The 17,179-nt window shown below is 31.5% G+C and overlaps 1 protein-coding gene and 1 long non-coding RNA gene across 2 annotated transcripts in view; one reads left to right on the forward strand and one right to left on the reverse strand.

Annotated features, from left to right (window-relative positions):
• The window catches only part of LOC116776015 (uncharacterized), a 41,552-nt gene extending 31,589 nt beyond the window's left edge, over positions 1-9,963 (forward strand). Inside the window, exons 4-8 of the mRNA XM_061524387.1 lie at positions 441-537; positions 3,949-4,058; positions 4,350-4,457; positions 6,576-6,683; positions 7,708-9,963. Of these exons, the coding sequence (XP_061380371.1) occupies positions 441-537; positions 3,949-4,058; positions 4,350-4,457; positions 6,576-6,683; positions 7,708-7,843 (559 nt within the window). The 3' untranslated portion in view covers positions 7,844-9,963. The remainder of the gene's footprint in view (positions 1-440; positions 538-3,948; positions 4,059-4,349; positions 4,458-6,575; positions 6,684-7,707) is intronic.
• A 2,401-nt stretch (positions 9,964-12,364) lies between these two features.
• LOC133319534 (uncharacterized) lies at positions 12,365-14,510 on the reverse strand. Its single transcript, XR_009753113.1, has 3 exons — positions 13,746-14,510; positions 13,483-13,630; positions 12,365-12,785 (listed from the first exon to the last, which is right to left on the reverse strand). It is a non-coding gene; the product is annotated as an uncharacterized LOC133319534 (long non-coding RNA).
• Positions 14,511-17,179: the final 2,669 nt, after the last annotated feature.

Genomic DNA, 17,179 nt, shown 5'->3' on the forward strand with positions numbered 1-17,179 from the left:
GCTCTCAATTTTGATGTATGCATACGTCCCTTGTCCAAAATTTGTAAGTAAAATTTAAATTAATGAAACCTAATAAGAGATAAAAAAAATATAGAAACTTTTTTTACGTAATTAATAATTTCCTTTCACTTGGTTAATCTCATTGACACATTCCTTGCTACCAACGGCGTCGGCTTATAAAACAATGCAGGTATTGTGCTAACTACTGCTGGGTCGACATTTTCTGTAACAAACTTCCGTAACTTTACGGAAACGAATAAAGCAAGGTGGATAACAGCTATTTAACAATACTTTACTATAAAAAATATTCATCTTTGTGTTTTTTATGAAATATAATATAACACTCTTATCACGCCTATTTTGCAAAAAGGTTGTAGGTTTAAGGTTATATATATATATAGGTATTATTTTGTATTTATACTATTAATTTTTTTCTCCAGATTCAGATACCAGTACCCACCCATCCCAAGGGAAGCTTACGGCCGGGTCATCACAAAAGCGCCTCCGAACGTCGTGCGTACTCCCGACTATGGCGAGGTAAATTTGCTACACACAAAACATAAATTGTATCAAAAATTCATGAAAAATCATAAAAGAAATATTTTTTTTGTGACTAAAGATATAAGTATGTTATATCAGACGTATATATCCTTAATCTATTTAAGAGAGAACATTTTTCTATTACAAAAAAAAGCATTATAATTACGGCATTTCCTCAAAACAAAATGCATACGTCATTTTAAAAACAATGTCTTCTGTTTTTGTTAAAGATTTCAGATAAAGTATTACAAATTTCTTCCTATAAGAACATTTTCACAGGAAACTATTTATTTAAACCCCACACATTTCTAATCACACAGCTTTAGTGTCATCTCGTCTGGATAATTCACGTGTTAAAATTTTCGAGATGTTTACTTTATGTCCAGCTATGGGTGTAATATTTGGGATATCTGGAAGTATTTAAAGGAAGCCGAAAAACAAAATAAACTGCCTAAAAATTGCGATGTAATCTTCTGTTTCCCTCGACAACAAACTTCACAACTATGAAACCTCTGAAAGTCACAAGTCCGTGATGATGAAATAATGAGTTAATAAATGTTTCTTTAATGTATTTTTTACTATTTGTTTTTAAACTTTCATATAACCATATCTTAATTTATTTAATATATAATTATTATATTAGTTACGCAAGAACAATATAGATCTAACTATTAACTAAACCCTGCTTTGTATTATTTAAATAATATTCTGCTCACATTTTAATCATTCGTATATTAATTTCAGATTTTTATTATTAAACGAAAAAAGACGATTTTTAGAGCCTTTTAGTTTGTCTTTTTATTTTTCATTTGCTGCCAATGAGTTCTTAATACTCTCGCGTAAGTACTTCTGGTTGAACGCAGAACACACTAATTGTGTCTTAAGACCTAACGTCGTGCTTATCGAGATGGGATTTAATACATTTCAACATCCCTGATAAAAAAAAAATCCAATCATTTTATTCTTTAAAATAAAATAGTCTTGAATTTCAAATAAGGCGTGACTTAATATTTTTATATAGGTATATCTTTAATAAACAATATTTTTATTCAGGTCCGATACGTACCTTTCTGAATGAAAACCCATCTCTATTCAATATATATTAACGCTTATTTAATTTAATCGATTGAGTTATTGCTGTTAGGAAACACAAACGTACTTAAATAGTTAAAGTAATAAAAAAAAATCTACATTTTTTTCTGCATATTTTTAAGTTATTCCATCTTAACATTTAGATAAATAAAACGATTTGAAAATAATTCGTCCGGAAAAATTTTATGGTAAATAATATAAAGATCAGAGCTGTCAGCAATGTTTCCTAATTTATTACACCTACAGCGTCTTTACAAATCGTTATCCTTAATATCATCTTTATTCTCTGAAGCTATTTCCTTTGCTTTGTCAATCATGACGCTTCCATTGTTTAGTTCATATTATTCTGTGTTTTAATTCCATTTTTCATTAATTTAATGTAGGTCAGATGTATGTCTTTGTATTATACTTTGTGAAATCTCATTTTATTTTTACATGACATTAGCAAAGTTTCTAATGATTTTTGGTAAAAAATATTTTATTGATAAAAAAAAATATTCTTAAGATTATGAGTGACAAAAATATCGTAAAATCATTGAGATATTGAGATTTAGATCGTCAAACGAGAGTTTATTTTTTTATTAACTCTAACGATTCTTAAATTAGAGAACATTAAATAATAAAATTTTCCAGGAAATAAAATACTCTAGCCAACATAATATTTCGACTAAATCTTCAAATAAAAATAATAAAAAAAAAACAAATAATTCATATTCTTTAAATATTATAACATAATCGTAATTTTGCAATTACAGAATAATTTTACGAAAGTTGTGGCATTTATAATTTTTTTTTTTTTTGTTTTTTTTTTCTTTCATAATAATAAGAAACTTTGTTGAACTTTATTCAGTCAAAAACAAAGGAACTGGCACAAGGAGCGACTGAAAATAATTAAAAAGCAAAAACAAATAAACATTACAGGTGTTGCGTAATTTTCTGTTGGTGTGTTTGAAGAAAAATATTTAATTTAATTTGAAGTTCATTAAAACTTTCATATCATATTATGTCAGATTAATTGTTTACCTTTTCTTTTTAATATTTATGTACACTTCATGTATTTAAATTCCAAGAGCATCAGTACAGTAATCCGTAGTTTCGACACAACTTTACTTATAATAAATAAGTAAGGATGTGGATTATTTTAGATCCATCGCTCTATAAAAAGCAAGCCAGAGGTCACATGCTATGGTTATACCCGGGGGCGCTCTGTTAAACTTGACCTATTTCAACCTTTCACCTTAATTAAACCGTTAGAATTGATGGAAACGAAGTCTGGCTCAACACCTAGCAGGTTCATATTAAGTAAGAATTAAGCAGGGAGCACTTAAGAGGGAGTTTATAATGAAGTGTACCAAGTATCTACAGATCATATGTAGTCAATATGTTAAGAGATATATTTTTCTATACTTGTAATAATAATAATTAATATATCAAAATCTAAAACATCAGTTTCCTTTAATCGAAATTATATCAACGTGAATACAATTCATGAACTATATATATATATATGTGTGTGGGTGTGTGTATATATATATATGTACATAGAATTGTTTCATCATTCCCGTAATAACATCCAGACTGTAGTCGTCACAGCTCCGTTAAACTTGACCTATTTAAACCCAGTTTGACCTGTTCAATAACGCCCGCAATGGCTTCATTGATGACGCTTTTCATACACAAGTATGGATGTATTAGGGAATCGGAATGCATTGTTTTGGGACATTTTGATTTTCATTCAAAACTAGTTGCATACCGCAGTTTCGAATGTCATCGGGATTATCCACAGAAAATATAAATAAGGATGGATTCTTCGTAATAATTAAACATAAATTGTCACTGCTATAATTAACATAAATAATTACGTACATACAATATGAGATGCCTTTATATTCAGGACCATTAATACAAAAAAATATTTTAGACTTTACTTTCTACCTTCTATTTGGACATTTCCTATGAAGACTTTATTTACTACATCTGAATACAATTGAGCTATTGAATCCTATTATATATATGTATATATAAACGTAATGGTCGCTTTTTGCATGTGTTATATTTTTGCAAACAAAAAATAATATTACGAATAGTGTAGTGTATGTTCCGAGTTAATAAATATATGAAATATATAAGAGGTTAATCGAAAAAAATATCCAGACAAGCTATATATCCTGTTGCAAAACCTAAAAAAATCAAATAATAGTTAATCAAGTTTAATTTCAATGAATACTCACCGAAGTCTTATTTCTCATCAAATAATTATTCTTACTTGTCTCAAATGTATAATGTACTAATTTTGTTTCATACCTTTTATATCAGATGTTTGGTATGCTGAACGTGCCTCAAGCGTCTGGCAAGGTGCTGCGTTACTCCGGCCCCTCTAGACAACGGGGAGGTTCCACTTTCATGGTTCCACCTCAGAGAGACAGGTAATATTCTAGGATTCCAACTTTATAACCAAAAAGTCTAAATTCCTTTGCACAAATTATGAATCAAGAATATGATTGATCCTTTTACACCAGATTATCTTTTAAACATTATAATTGCGTATATAAACGTATTTTAAAAATAATTCTTTATTTTAAAAACATATTTTCCTTAATTTCTTGCTAAAGCCACCATTTTAGAAATGTCAGAGATTAATCTTTAGCGAGCGAACTTAACGTTATTCTCCGAGTAAAACTTCGTTAATTTTATATAATAAAGCGCTGTGGTTGCAGATTCGAAGCGCTGAAAAAGCTAATCCGACAAGAACATGTTCGTGAATTACAGAGGAAATATGAAACGGAGCAAAAACAAGAACTAAAAGAGATTGCCGCTGGACGAGGGTAAGGGACATTTTAATATTCAATAATATTAATGTCATTGTATGTTTTTTCTTACAGTAAAAACAAGGCACACGATATTATGCCGATGTTTAAATCAATAATATATTATGACCTTTTTTTAAATTTAAGATATAAGTAGATGTTTATTCATTTTATTTAAGGACACGATAAATATATATATATATATAACAGTATCAAAAAAACGTATTTTTATAAACTCATTCAATTTTTTAAAAACTATTTCTGTCATTCTGAGATTTCTTTAAATTTTCTTAGGACAGTGTTATTTAATAATAACAGCTAATATTAAATATTCTGCAAAGAAAACGTAATTTCTAAGTAAAAATGATGTATTTTTGTTATTATTTGAAACAAGGTTATACTTACTTTATGCTATTAGGAATATTATAAGTATTTCTTTTGAATCAAGAAAGATTATTTTTTTGTTATAATCTTTTGTCGTTTGTAGGAGTTAGATTCATCCCCATTCCCCCTTGTCCAAGGGAAAACGGCTACCCGATAATCCGACAATCCTTAACTCGTTTATTTAGCTTTCACAGCATTAAATTAAAATATTCTCGAAACAAACTGAAAGAACTTAAAACCGGAAACAGAGTCGAGTAACCGTATAATAGTCGCGCCTTAGAAAGTGCGGTAAGAAATATAATGAACAAAAATTATTTAATTTTAATGTTTATATTATTATTATTATTTTAACAATTAAAATAACAATTTAAACTCAATAACCGACCAAACCTCGTCCTACCTTTATTAATGTAAATATTATTGAAAATAACTTTTTGATCTATGTACTTCGAAAAGCACATTACGCTTTACGACTCATTCCGTCTATCGTATCTAGGTCATATTGGAAGCACTTGTTCTGACCTGAAAATTCTGTCACCACTTGTTCCGCAAAATGAAGAACTTAAAATTTCACTTAAAATAGGAAACTATATCTATTATCTTTCTATAGTACATATTTTAATCCAAAATACTCGTGAATTCAAACAGAAAAATAATTAACAGAGATATCAAAAGTTTTTCAATTTATTCTCAATCATAAATTTCAAATTACCTTATAATATCTTGGCCATTAGAATTTCAACTCACTGAACTATCATTAACCAATCGAGTGAGCTGTGTAGGATTCTCGAGTCAGTTGGTACCACTGGCGGAGAACTTGGCAACGACTTCAGAATCCTTAGAGCGTGTTGAATACAAATTGCGAATGATTTATCTCAAATCGATTTACTTCGAACGACAGATTTCATTTCATACGATATTTATTGAATATCACAATGTTGTGTCGTATATTTTCAATCGCAGTGATATCAACAAGCAATAAATGGAAAACCATTTTGTGATTGGATTGAGAACCTTATATGTATGAAGCTTAACCTTAATTTTGTTTGTCAAGCTGTACTTGCTAAAAAACACCTATCAATTATATACATAAATAGTTTTTGCACGCGACTTCGTCTGCGTTAGTTTCAGAATTAGAAATTTATAGCTGCCCATGCGACAACTGTTCCTCCTTTAAGACAGCAATTTACAAGGATTTTATCAACTTATTTTTTCTCTTTTTCGATACTATGAAAAGCATCTTATCCTTCTCCTGGTTCTAAGCTACCTCTCTGCCTATTTTCAGCCAAACCCGTACAGCCGGTCTTGAGTTATAATAAGTTACACTAACACGACTCTCTTTTATATATAAAAGATGTAACTTAAATATAAAGCATATTCAACCAAAGTTATAAAGCAAATATTTCGTAAAAATGAAAGGATGGGAGCTGAATTTATGCATTATACATATGGCAATTTAACATAAAGTTTCAAATAGTTAATAGTAATATATCGTTGAGAATTTAGTGATAGATACGAGAGGTGAACCTGTTTTTGTTCACCAAAGGAGTTTTAAGCATACATTATTCAATTCTCTTTGAACTCAGTCTAAAAATTTGGTTAAGAAGAAATCCTATAAATAGTTTAGTTACAGACACAATTATATATATATATATCATTTATCATTTATTGTGATTGTGTCTGTAACTAAACTATTTATAGGATTTCATATTATAATAACTTTTTTCTTTTCACACATATATTTGTTGCCAGGGGTGACGACTACGTGTATGGGACTTACGGTGAACAGGAACCGAGGGGTTTGCAGAACTTGGAGTACGCTGATGAAGGAGGTGCTCATTGGCAGCCAGGACACGGAAAGTAAGTAATCATAATCTCAAAACAAATATGTCATAAGCATAAAACAATCTTTTAAACGCTTCAAATCCATGGCACAACGATTTGCCGTTTACAGTATTAGTAAATTTGTTCCATATAATTAATTGCAAATGATCCTTCCTAATAATGGAGGCTTAATTATTTGGAGTCGAGCAAGGGAAACCACTTTAAGCAAGTCATGGACCGACCATTACGGTGTTGTTTTAACAAGCACATAAAATCCTCATGAATTGTGCGGCTACCCTCAAGCCTGATCGATTACACGCTCGTAAAACAGATTTAAAATACATTAAGTTTCATCACTCGCATTATTTTGTTTACGATTTAGGTTGTTTTATTTATTCGCCAGTTCGATTAACTGTAATCTATAAAAACTTGTTGATATTAATTTAATTATTGAATTAATTTTTTTTTTCTAACGGATTTCTAAATTTTCAGAAATAGTTAAAGATTATAGAGCCATAATATGTTTAAGTTTTGATATTTATATTGACAATCTGATTTAATCTATCGATTAATTCGCTGTAAAGGTGAAAATAGCACAAAAAATCTGAAGGCTTTTAAATTTTTTATGAAACGAATGCGTAAATAGTAAATTAAAAAGTAGGTATATTTTGTATTTTGATTGTCTTGTTCAAATTAGTTCGTAACTAAATATGCTACGAACAACGCATAATATGTCACACTAATCACACCTATGCAACTATATTAATTTATGCTAACCCAATTATTTGGTTCCAATTAATGTCTAATTCAACTGACGAACTGCTGTGACTGGCTGAATTTAATTAGATTTGATACAGATAATATTGTGGTTGATTTATATAAAATGTCACGAGCGAATATATATACGAAATAAAATTTAGGCTTTGGAATTACCATTCGATTATAATCTGTGAGGGCTTGATATAGATTCTGCGGGATCGTTCGGAGAAAATATTATGAATCATACATCCTATTATGAACCTATTATTGTAATTCCTTCTAATATTCTAATTAATTACAGGAAACCTCAAACCAACAGCCGTCAGGTATCCCAATTCTCTCGTTACTCCGACGTGATGCTACCACCAGTCCGCCGAACATTCTACCACCCGTACTTAGATTACGTACTACCTGAATACGTACCGTACGGCTATTGAAACGGACAGGATATTCCAGAACGATCGAGAACATTCCAGAAGTATCCAGAAGTAAATCCGGGCTTAATTCTCAACCGGTAACTTTCCATATCTGAAGCATATCTTCGCTTAGCTAGAAAACTCAGAACCGAGCTTCGTGCGTTCCTTCTATCGCAATATTTTTTATAATTATAAAATTTGTTTTTCTTTTCGTCTATAGATATGCGATATTTAACCAAAATTTACGATCGCATTATATTTATATAGATATAAGATTAGCGTTTCAATTGTATTACAGCGTTAGGCTGTTAGTATAGTATTTAATATCTGTGGAACTTACATATGACAATACAGTTTTCTCCATTATTACAAGATCAATTACATGCACCGGTCAATTTTGGAGAAGACATCGAACGGACAATAAGAAATTTAAAAAAATAATAATAATAATAATAAAAAGTTTACAATTCTTTGTATTAGTAGTTTAGGAATGTTTGAAAATATATGACATTAAACATTTTAATATAATATTTATTTAATGGCGGTTACAAATTCAATGTTCTGGCATGTCACTGAAGGACGATAATGTTGATATTTAATATATATAATATTTAAATTTACTAAAATTTTATAAAACATATTGATTCAACATATATAATAATATATTTCTTCGTTTTGAATATACTTAAATAATTTAGATACAAAATCCGACAATACGTTTGCTTTATCCGGTAACACGAACGCTAGTAGCTGATTTATTATATATTTTACAACGTTACCTTTTAGATATTAAGGTTTTAAATTAATCTTTTGAATGTTTTTTAATATCTAAATCATGAATTTTATTCATATTTTATATTTTTAGCCCATTTATTTATATAAAATCTAACGTAGACAATAATACTATTGACAATAAAATTATATATTACATGGATTGTAGCGGTAGATTGCAATTTTAAAATAAACATTGTATTAATTCTAGTTTCTAACCAAAGAAACTTATATTATTCATGTCTTAGCATAAAATTACGTAATCCTTGTAATTGTAAGCTTGGTGAAATTACTACTATTCGCTGGATTATACAATAATTTAACACATTAGCTTCAATGTATAACTGTTGTTGTGACTAGACGCTAAGTTTGTCCCGTAAAAGCCTGAAGGACGGCTGGTTCGCGTTCAGAGCGGTGTCCGATGACAAATGTACCTCGGTGCATTTATATTCGATAACCTAATACTGAACTGAACCGACAAAAAAAAATGCTTTAACTACATTTAAATATTTCAAGTTATCTATCTTATAAACTAGCTGAGCTCTCTCACTACTAATATGACGTAAAAAATTCTCGTAATGCAACATATCTCACAAAATGGCCGCACTATCGCTCATATCAAGATGGCGGCGACGCAGTTGACAGAGCGAAAACAGTTGCCATCATTGTATTTAAGAGTGTTGTTAACTATTTATGTGCTAGTTATATATTGTCTATATATCTTGACTATAAGATACGGCGATGATCGTCGACAAAACCTTACAGACTATGAAGTTGGCTTTAACTATAACATATGTATTACGGCTTTAAGCTAGTCAAATTCATTCTTCAATTTATTGACGGAGAAACAGTCCCATCCTACGATTTAGCTATACATTAATTTATATATTATTTTCTATAAATATTCCCATGTTGTACAAATTATTTTTTATTTAACTTAGGACCGTGTAGCGGTACGCGTATTGCAGTAACTATAGATGTTTTAATTGTTAAATTTAATATTATTGTACTTAGATTTCGCATTTACATATCTTATTTAACCTACAGATGATATCGTTGGACACTGATTAAACATATTACTGACATATCTGACAGATGAAAAAAAAACGACAGTATATTCGTAACTTGTCTATATCTCTTTAACATGTAATCGTAATTAGTTAAGTTTAATAAAAGTTTGTTACGCGGTCTACATCTGACAATAATGTGACAATAAAGATGGTGGAACGATCTTAGGTATTAGTTTATATGAAATAGACCGCGTCTGTACGATTAATATACAAGTAATCTAACCATGAATAATATTTAAAAAAAAAATGTATTTTAATTGGTGTTTTATTTTTTGTGAAATAAAGATAGTTTACTCCGAGCACATTGAATTTTTATTTCCATCTTCCTAGCTGAGAAATTCCTGTGTTAAATTTAAATTTTCTAAAAGTTGGCAACCCTTTTTACAAAAGAGTGTATAAAATTATGAAGATAAAATATCTATGGAGACAATATTTATACATATTATCATCATCATCTTCATCATCAGCCTATCGGAGCCCACTGCTGAGCAAAGGCCTCTTCTCACATGTAGAAGGTTAGAGCATTAATCGCACGCTTGCTCAAGACGGGTTGGCGATTTCAAACTTATAATTTGAAATTATAAGTCCAGGTTTCCTCACGATGTTTTCCTTCACCGTGTGTCAGTGGTGTCTAAATACTCTTAGAAAGTACATATGACTAGGAAAAATCACATTGGTACTTGCCAGGTTTCGAACCCGCGCCCTCACGCATGAGAGGCGGTTCTTTAACCTCTAGGCCACTACGACTATTATTTATTCATATATTTCTCTTAATTTCTTGAACGTTCATAATTTTTTTTTAATTTATATAAAAGGAAATGCTGTCATTCACTTCAATTTATTTTTATAGTCCATTAAATACTGTTTTACTATCTCATAGAAAATGGAAGAGATTTTATTTATTAAAAACTAAACAAATTTTAATATTTTGGTCTCTCAACATACATATGTATATAAATAATGACTAAGTTATTATTGTAGAATAATTATATGTAAACTTGTTTTTATCTGAACTACGCTTCCCACATTAGAAAAGGAACACAGAAACACGATTTTTAAATATATGTATGTAAATTCGTATTAACATAAAAACAGAGTTATTCGCGATGGACCCGGCACCCGCACGGTGAATCCACGGCACGCTGAGAAGTTTCGTTTGACCTCAAGTCTCAACATCATAGTAAGACAAGGATTATCTCCACGATTCAGTATGACTACCAAGACTGTATGCTTACACCAATACCGAAGCATGTTTAGTTTTTAATTCATAAATTATCTCATATTATCCTTATACTGATTTAGATTATTAAATGAGAAACGCGTATCGCTTCGTATGTAGTGTGATGCATAATAGTGGTAAACATTCTCTCTCTCTCTGTCTCTTTCTTTCTCTCTAACTAACTAACGAAAGAGAGAACTATATATACTACATATATATATATAGCTCTGGATTCATGTTGACTCTTGTATGGAAAGAGACATTTGTTTTCAAACGAAGTTGTTAAGTAGGTAAGTTCTAATTAATTAATTTATTTAGAAAATATTTCTTAAAAGTATGATTTTAAAATATTTTATCATAACAAAACAAAAAAGTGACTTCGAGGCTAGACATGAACCTGCAATTTAAAAAGCCGGAGACAAAAATAACGAGTAAGTTCACAACTCGATAGTGGAAGTAGAAGACCATAGTGATTATTGAAGAAAAGAACTAAATAGTCCCTTTGAAGAGTGAACTTAAGTGCGATTATAGATAAAGGCAGATAATATATGTACATCACGTATTCATGTAATCTATGCAGATAAATAAAATTTAAGTGTCTGTTTGTAATATTGAAATAACCGTTTTTTACTACATTCATATCATATAGATATGTTACATCACCAAAATAAGGTTTTCAAAATTTTTGTCTATCCGTATGTTTGTTCTGGTCCGATATTGACGGGACTTTTGTTGGTAGGTAGCTGACGTGATAAGGAGTAACTTAGGCTTCCTGATAAGGAGTAACTTAGGCTGTCCTGATCTCGAACCTCGATGCCGAAATTAAGCGTCAATCCGAATTTAAAAGTTTTTCGTTGTTTTTAGTCCTTTTTTATACAGACGGAGTCGCGGATAACAGCTAGTGTAGGTATAAAAAATCCAATGTAAAAGTTACTTACATATAGATCCAGCGGTAACACCTGCGTCCGCTAACCCAGCTGTATATATTCCATGGTATCTCGTCTATAAAATTTATAATTCCATCCGAAAATACCGTATTAATATTCAAGTCGAATACGAAAGTTTGGTAAACTGAAATTCCGAAGTTCCGTTAACAAAACTCTCCGTATGTGGAAAGTTTCCCTGAACTTTGTGCTGTACCCCAATCCATAATTGAGGAAAACTTTTCAGATTTCTTATTCCTGTGCTGGGTTTCGTGAGTTTTATTATTTTATTAAGCAACCGACTTCGTAACTTATTAGTTCAAGGTGCTTGAGGTTACAGTTTGGCTCCATGTCGTAATTACTATTCAGTAGGACTTCATAATGTTTCTACTTTAATTAGGAATTTTAATAAAAATCACGTCTAAAGATTCTTAAAACTATATATATATATCGGATTTTATTACAAATTCATTGTTTTAAAGAGAGGACGCCAGCCTCGCTGACGTCTCTAATGTCACTTGTTTCAGTAAGTTCCAGATATTTTAAAATGAAACTTCAATTCTTCTAAATGTTCTTGTATTTCTCGAAGGTTCTTTATGCTCCGCACTCGCTGAACTCTGCAGTCCCCTGTCGTGCGTCCAGACGTCATATTTAAACCAGAATTCAAACATAGTTCTATTCTCTTTGATTTCGTTTTACTTTTAACAATAGTAACGACGACCAATAAGGTGTTATAATAATTGGTGCCAGTTATTTCCATGTTGCATCCGTCATTGAAGCTGCTTGCGCCGATACGGCCATTCTGGCAGGCGGTGCGTGCTCTGCACCTGCCTGGTGATGTGTTCTCTCTTGCTTAGCTTTCGTTATGTTCTCGTACCCGTTGCAGGTCTCGTAGAGTATGGGCCAGGTTCAAGAATTGATGCTTCATCGTCCGAAGTCATGCCGATACGGTTATACTGATGCGTGCTCTGCATTGTTTTCTGTGATAACAGAGAGATACTTATGTAGTCTAGGTACTTCCACAGTAAACCTAGATTTTATATTGTTATAGTTATGGTTAACAAATTTGTTGTTGTCGTATGGGTTACGTTGTTTATTACGACTCATCGTGAGACGAAATCATAATATCAGGTCCAATTATTTAATCTACTTATGGCTTTGGGGCGTCACACGAACATTCATAACATATGTCATAGGACGTCTCCATCCGCCTACAACATTTTTTTTTTTTTTCTTTATTTGTTTGGCGTAAGACGTCTCCACCCGTGTACAATAAATTTTTTTTTTTTTTTTTTCGTAAGACGTCTCCACCCGTCTACATAATTGTTTTTTTTTTTTTTTTTTTTTCTTTCTTTATTTGTTTGGCGTAAGACGTCTCCACCCAAGTACAATATTTTTTTTTTTTGTTTTTCTTTTTTTTCTTTTTTTTTTTCTTTTTTTTTCGTAAGACGTCTCCACCCGTTTACAATATTATTTTTTATTAATTATTATTATTATTATTTTTTTTTTTATTTATTTATTTATTTTTTTTTTTTTTGTTATGGTTCGGATCCGCACGCCAAATGCATCTTTTATAGTAATATATCTCAAACTAAGTGTTAGACAATCACACTGCTAGCAATGATTAATGGTAATGCGTTTGAATGAAACAATTTGAACAAAATGAAATACGCTCACCGGATAACTATTAGGTAGGCGAACCGTCCACCTAACTGCTTGCTTAGTAATTCTGTGTCGTCCCTCAGATGCTGTGAAGTCTCATCGTAGCTGGTCATGTGCCACATTCGTAGCTGGTCATGTGCCACATTTCGAAGTCATCCACGGTCTAAAATCACTTTACAAGATATTAATTATTCTCAATTATTTACTGGATTTTGTATAGTTCACAAAATTTTAAATATAGGGATATCCGATTCCTGGGGTTATATTTTTATTATTACAATATCTCCCTTCTGGAATCTTTTAATCGTAGCTCGACCTCTCAAAAACCTAGCTTTGTATCTTCTCTCCGCCTCGACCATCCTGTTTTGAATGTGTTGATGCATTACTTCGATTAAAACGGACTGATTGTTGAATTGTAATCTAAACTGTCAAAGCATAATTGACTTGTTCGTATGTGCAAAACATCGGCAAGGATACTAAATTTTCCACATGTATTCTTATCACGTAATAAATCTGCTCCGGTTAATATATCAGTAGTCGTTTCAAAACCTGGAACTATAGAAAATTATTTCTACATTAATAACTATTTAACTATTCATTGAAATAGTAAGGTCCGATCTCAATCCACGCAAATAGTTTACGATTTGTTTTCTACACCCAGAGATTTCATTTGCAATTGATTCTTGTATAACGCACCACTGCGATCTTGCATTTTATTTAAGAGTACATTTACCAGTTGGTATTAAATTAAAATTCGGCGTGATCTCCTTATTCCCGTCGGAAACACGATTCAAACGCATGACCACGGTTAGCAGAAAAGGAACAGAAATTAGTTATATTCGCAATAGATGTATTTGATCAGGATTTTGGAGTCGAGTATGCTTTCGTTTGAATTACAACATCGTTTTTGTAGAGGCACTGCCGTGTGTTAACCAGACATGTTGCAAATATTACTATGAAGAGTATGTCTATTGTCGTATTTAAATAAAGCAATGGTCTCAGTAGTTTGATATTAAAATCATGCAAGTTCTTATAGATCGAGTGTGTACCTTTATACTCAAGTCTTCCCAAGGCCTCCCTACGTCATCTCATGGTATTCTTAAGGATACAGCAAGGACCTGTGGTTAGCTCAAGAGTAACACGCGATTAGTTCAGAGGTACACTTTCCACATCTGTGGTGTAGACTTGTCTTCTCACGGCTCCACAAGGCATCCCTACGGAATCTCATGGTTCTCTTATGGATACATCAAGGACCCGTGGTTAGCTCAAAGGTAACACGTGATTAGCTCAGAGGTCACGCTCTCCAGATCGGTGGTGTATAATTGTCTTGTCACGGTACCACAAGCCTTCCCTACAGAATCTCATGGTTCTCTTGAGAATACATCATGGACACGAGGTTAGCTCAAAGGATAATAACAAATGTTAGCTATGGTCTCACGTAATGCCTCTTGTGTAGATGTTGTAACTAACCAATCGTCTGCACACTTTCTAGCTCACTCCTTTAAAAGACTTTAATTCGAATGTCGTAGTTACTGATTTGGTACGTATTTACAGCCGTAAAGATGCGTTTGAATCAATCCCGAACACACACACTATCACCGGGATCAAAAGATGATAAAATTAATATGATCTTGTTAGTAATTTTAATCGTATCCCTTGTTTTTTTTTTAGTAGCAAACGTTCGGTCACGCTCTGCATTGTTGACATCATTTGCATGAAAGACTGAGGAGCGTTCTTCATTACGCAAGTTCTCCGGATGATTATTTTCTTGAGCTGGATCAGGATTTACAAATACACTAAGACCGGCAGTAACTGATCACAGGAGCGATCCCACTTCTGATATCGGATTTTATTACAAATTCATTGTTTTAAAGAGAGGACGCCAGCCTCGCTGACGTCTCTAATGTCACTTGTTTCAGTAAGTTCCAGATATTTTAAAATGAAACTTCAATTCTTCTAAATGTTCTTGTATTTCTCGAAGGTTCTTTATGCTCCGCACTCGCTGAACTCTGCAGTCCCCTGTCGTGCGTCCAGACGTCATATTTAAACCAGAATTCAAACATAGTTCTATTCTCTTTGATTTCGTTTTACTTTTAACAATAGTAACGACGACCAATAAGGTGTTATAATAATTGGTGCCAGTTATTTCCATGTTGCATCCGTCATTGAAGCTGCTTGCGCCGATATATATATTGTTTTAAAAATGGATTTATTATGGATTTAGCAGAGATTTTCAATTGCGCTTTAAAAATATTCTAAAATTAAAATTTTATTTCACTTTTCATTTTTGTTTCTGTCGTATTTTTTTCCATTTAATACCCACAGTATTAAATGTAAATGATTCTGTTCAACTAATTTTAAAAGATTATATGAAGTAACATTATTTACATATACTCATATAGACACTTTTGTAATGTTATAACGAAAAATATAGTTAACAGTACATCGAGAAACCCTCTTATTTACTCTGTGATACGACAGAGTATTCTATTATAAAAGATTTCATCAACGTCTTTGACTGATGCTGTTTAAACTCACATTACCAAACTTTAAAAAGCGTTACTTAATGTGTGTAATGTACAAGCGATATGTATTTAGGTATAACACTTTCACAGATTTCCTACCAATGAAACTATAAACACTTTCACACATTTCCTACCAATGAAACTATAAACACTTTCACAGATTTCCTACCAATGAAACTATAAACACTTTCACAGATTTCCTACCAATGAAACTATAAACACTTTCACAGATTTCCTACCAATGAAACTATAAACACTTTCACATATTTCCTACCAATGAAGCTATAATTTTAGCATTGAAAGACTAATGAAATTTAATAATAAATTTAAATTATACGACTTACGTTTCTACTTAGAATCACATTGAACGAGACAGTGGATTCTAGACCCTGGAGGATTTTAAATAAACAACATCTTAACCATATTGTGTACACTTTCATAGAATATATTATTATAAAAATAATACTACAATACTAAAATTAGTCTCCTAACAAAGATGTCAAAACTGATTTATTTGACGTAGCTTTCTTGTTTAATGTATAAATAAAATTTTGTGGGTAGGTACATTTAAAATCTTTCACGTCAATTATTATAAACTTAAATCAAAGAAAATTTAATTAATTAAAATATATTTATAAACTATATTAATATCATTTGTACCATTTTTTAAATCTTAATGGTTGATTAAATAAAAGAAAATATTTTTTTCAAATAACTCTCGTTCAAACAGGTTCTGAATCACGCTATCGAAGTGTTTTCAATTCAACGGGATATATGATACAATATTATTGTAATCGACGGGGGTCTAGTTGTTCAGGGGGAGCCAGAGGCCCCAATCTGGTCAGAATGGGTGCAATCACTCAGATGAAACCCTCAGCGGTTTAGTATCCACTCAGTTAACACTGACGTCCCTACTACGGACCCCTCGCAGTCCGTCTCACGCTGCACTGCTGCCTCACGCCTGCCATGTCTTGGCGAGCAGCATATCAGTCAGCTCACACCCTGAACACATCTTTCGACTCCTCTTTTGGCTTTTTATAGATTTTTTGTGTAATATGTTTATCATCTTAAAGTATAACTTTCAAAGGGCTTTAATATATTAATAGGCTAGCATTGTTTTACTTATATTTGTGTAGGATTGTTAAAAAATATATTCTGCTGGTTGAATATCTGTTTGTCTGCAAAAA

This window comes from Danaus plexippus, chromosome 24, assembly GCF_018135715.1.
Source record: "Danaus plexippus chromosome 24, MEX_DaPlex, whole genome shotgun sequence".
NCBI classification, from domain to species: Eukaryota; Metazoa; Arthropoda; class Insecta; order Lepidoptera; family Nymphalidae; genus Danaus; species Danaus plexippus.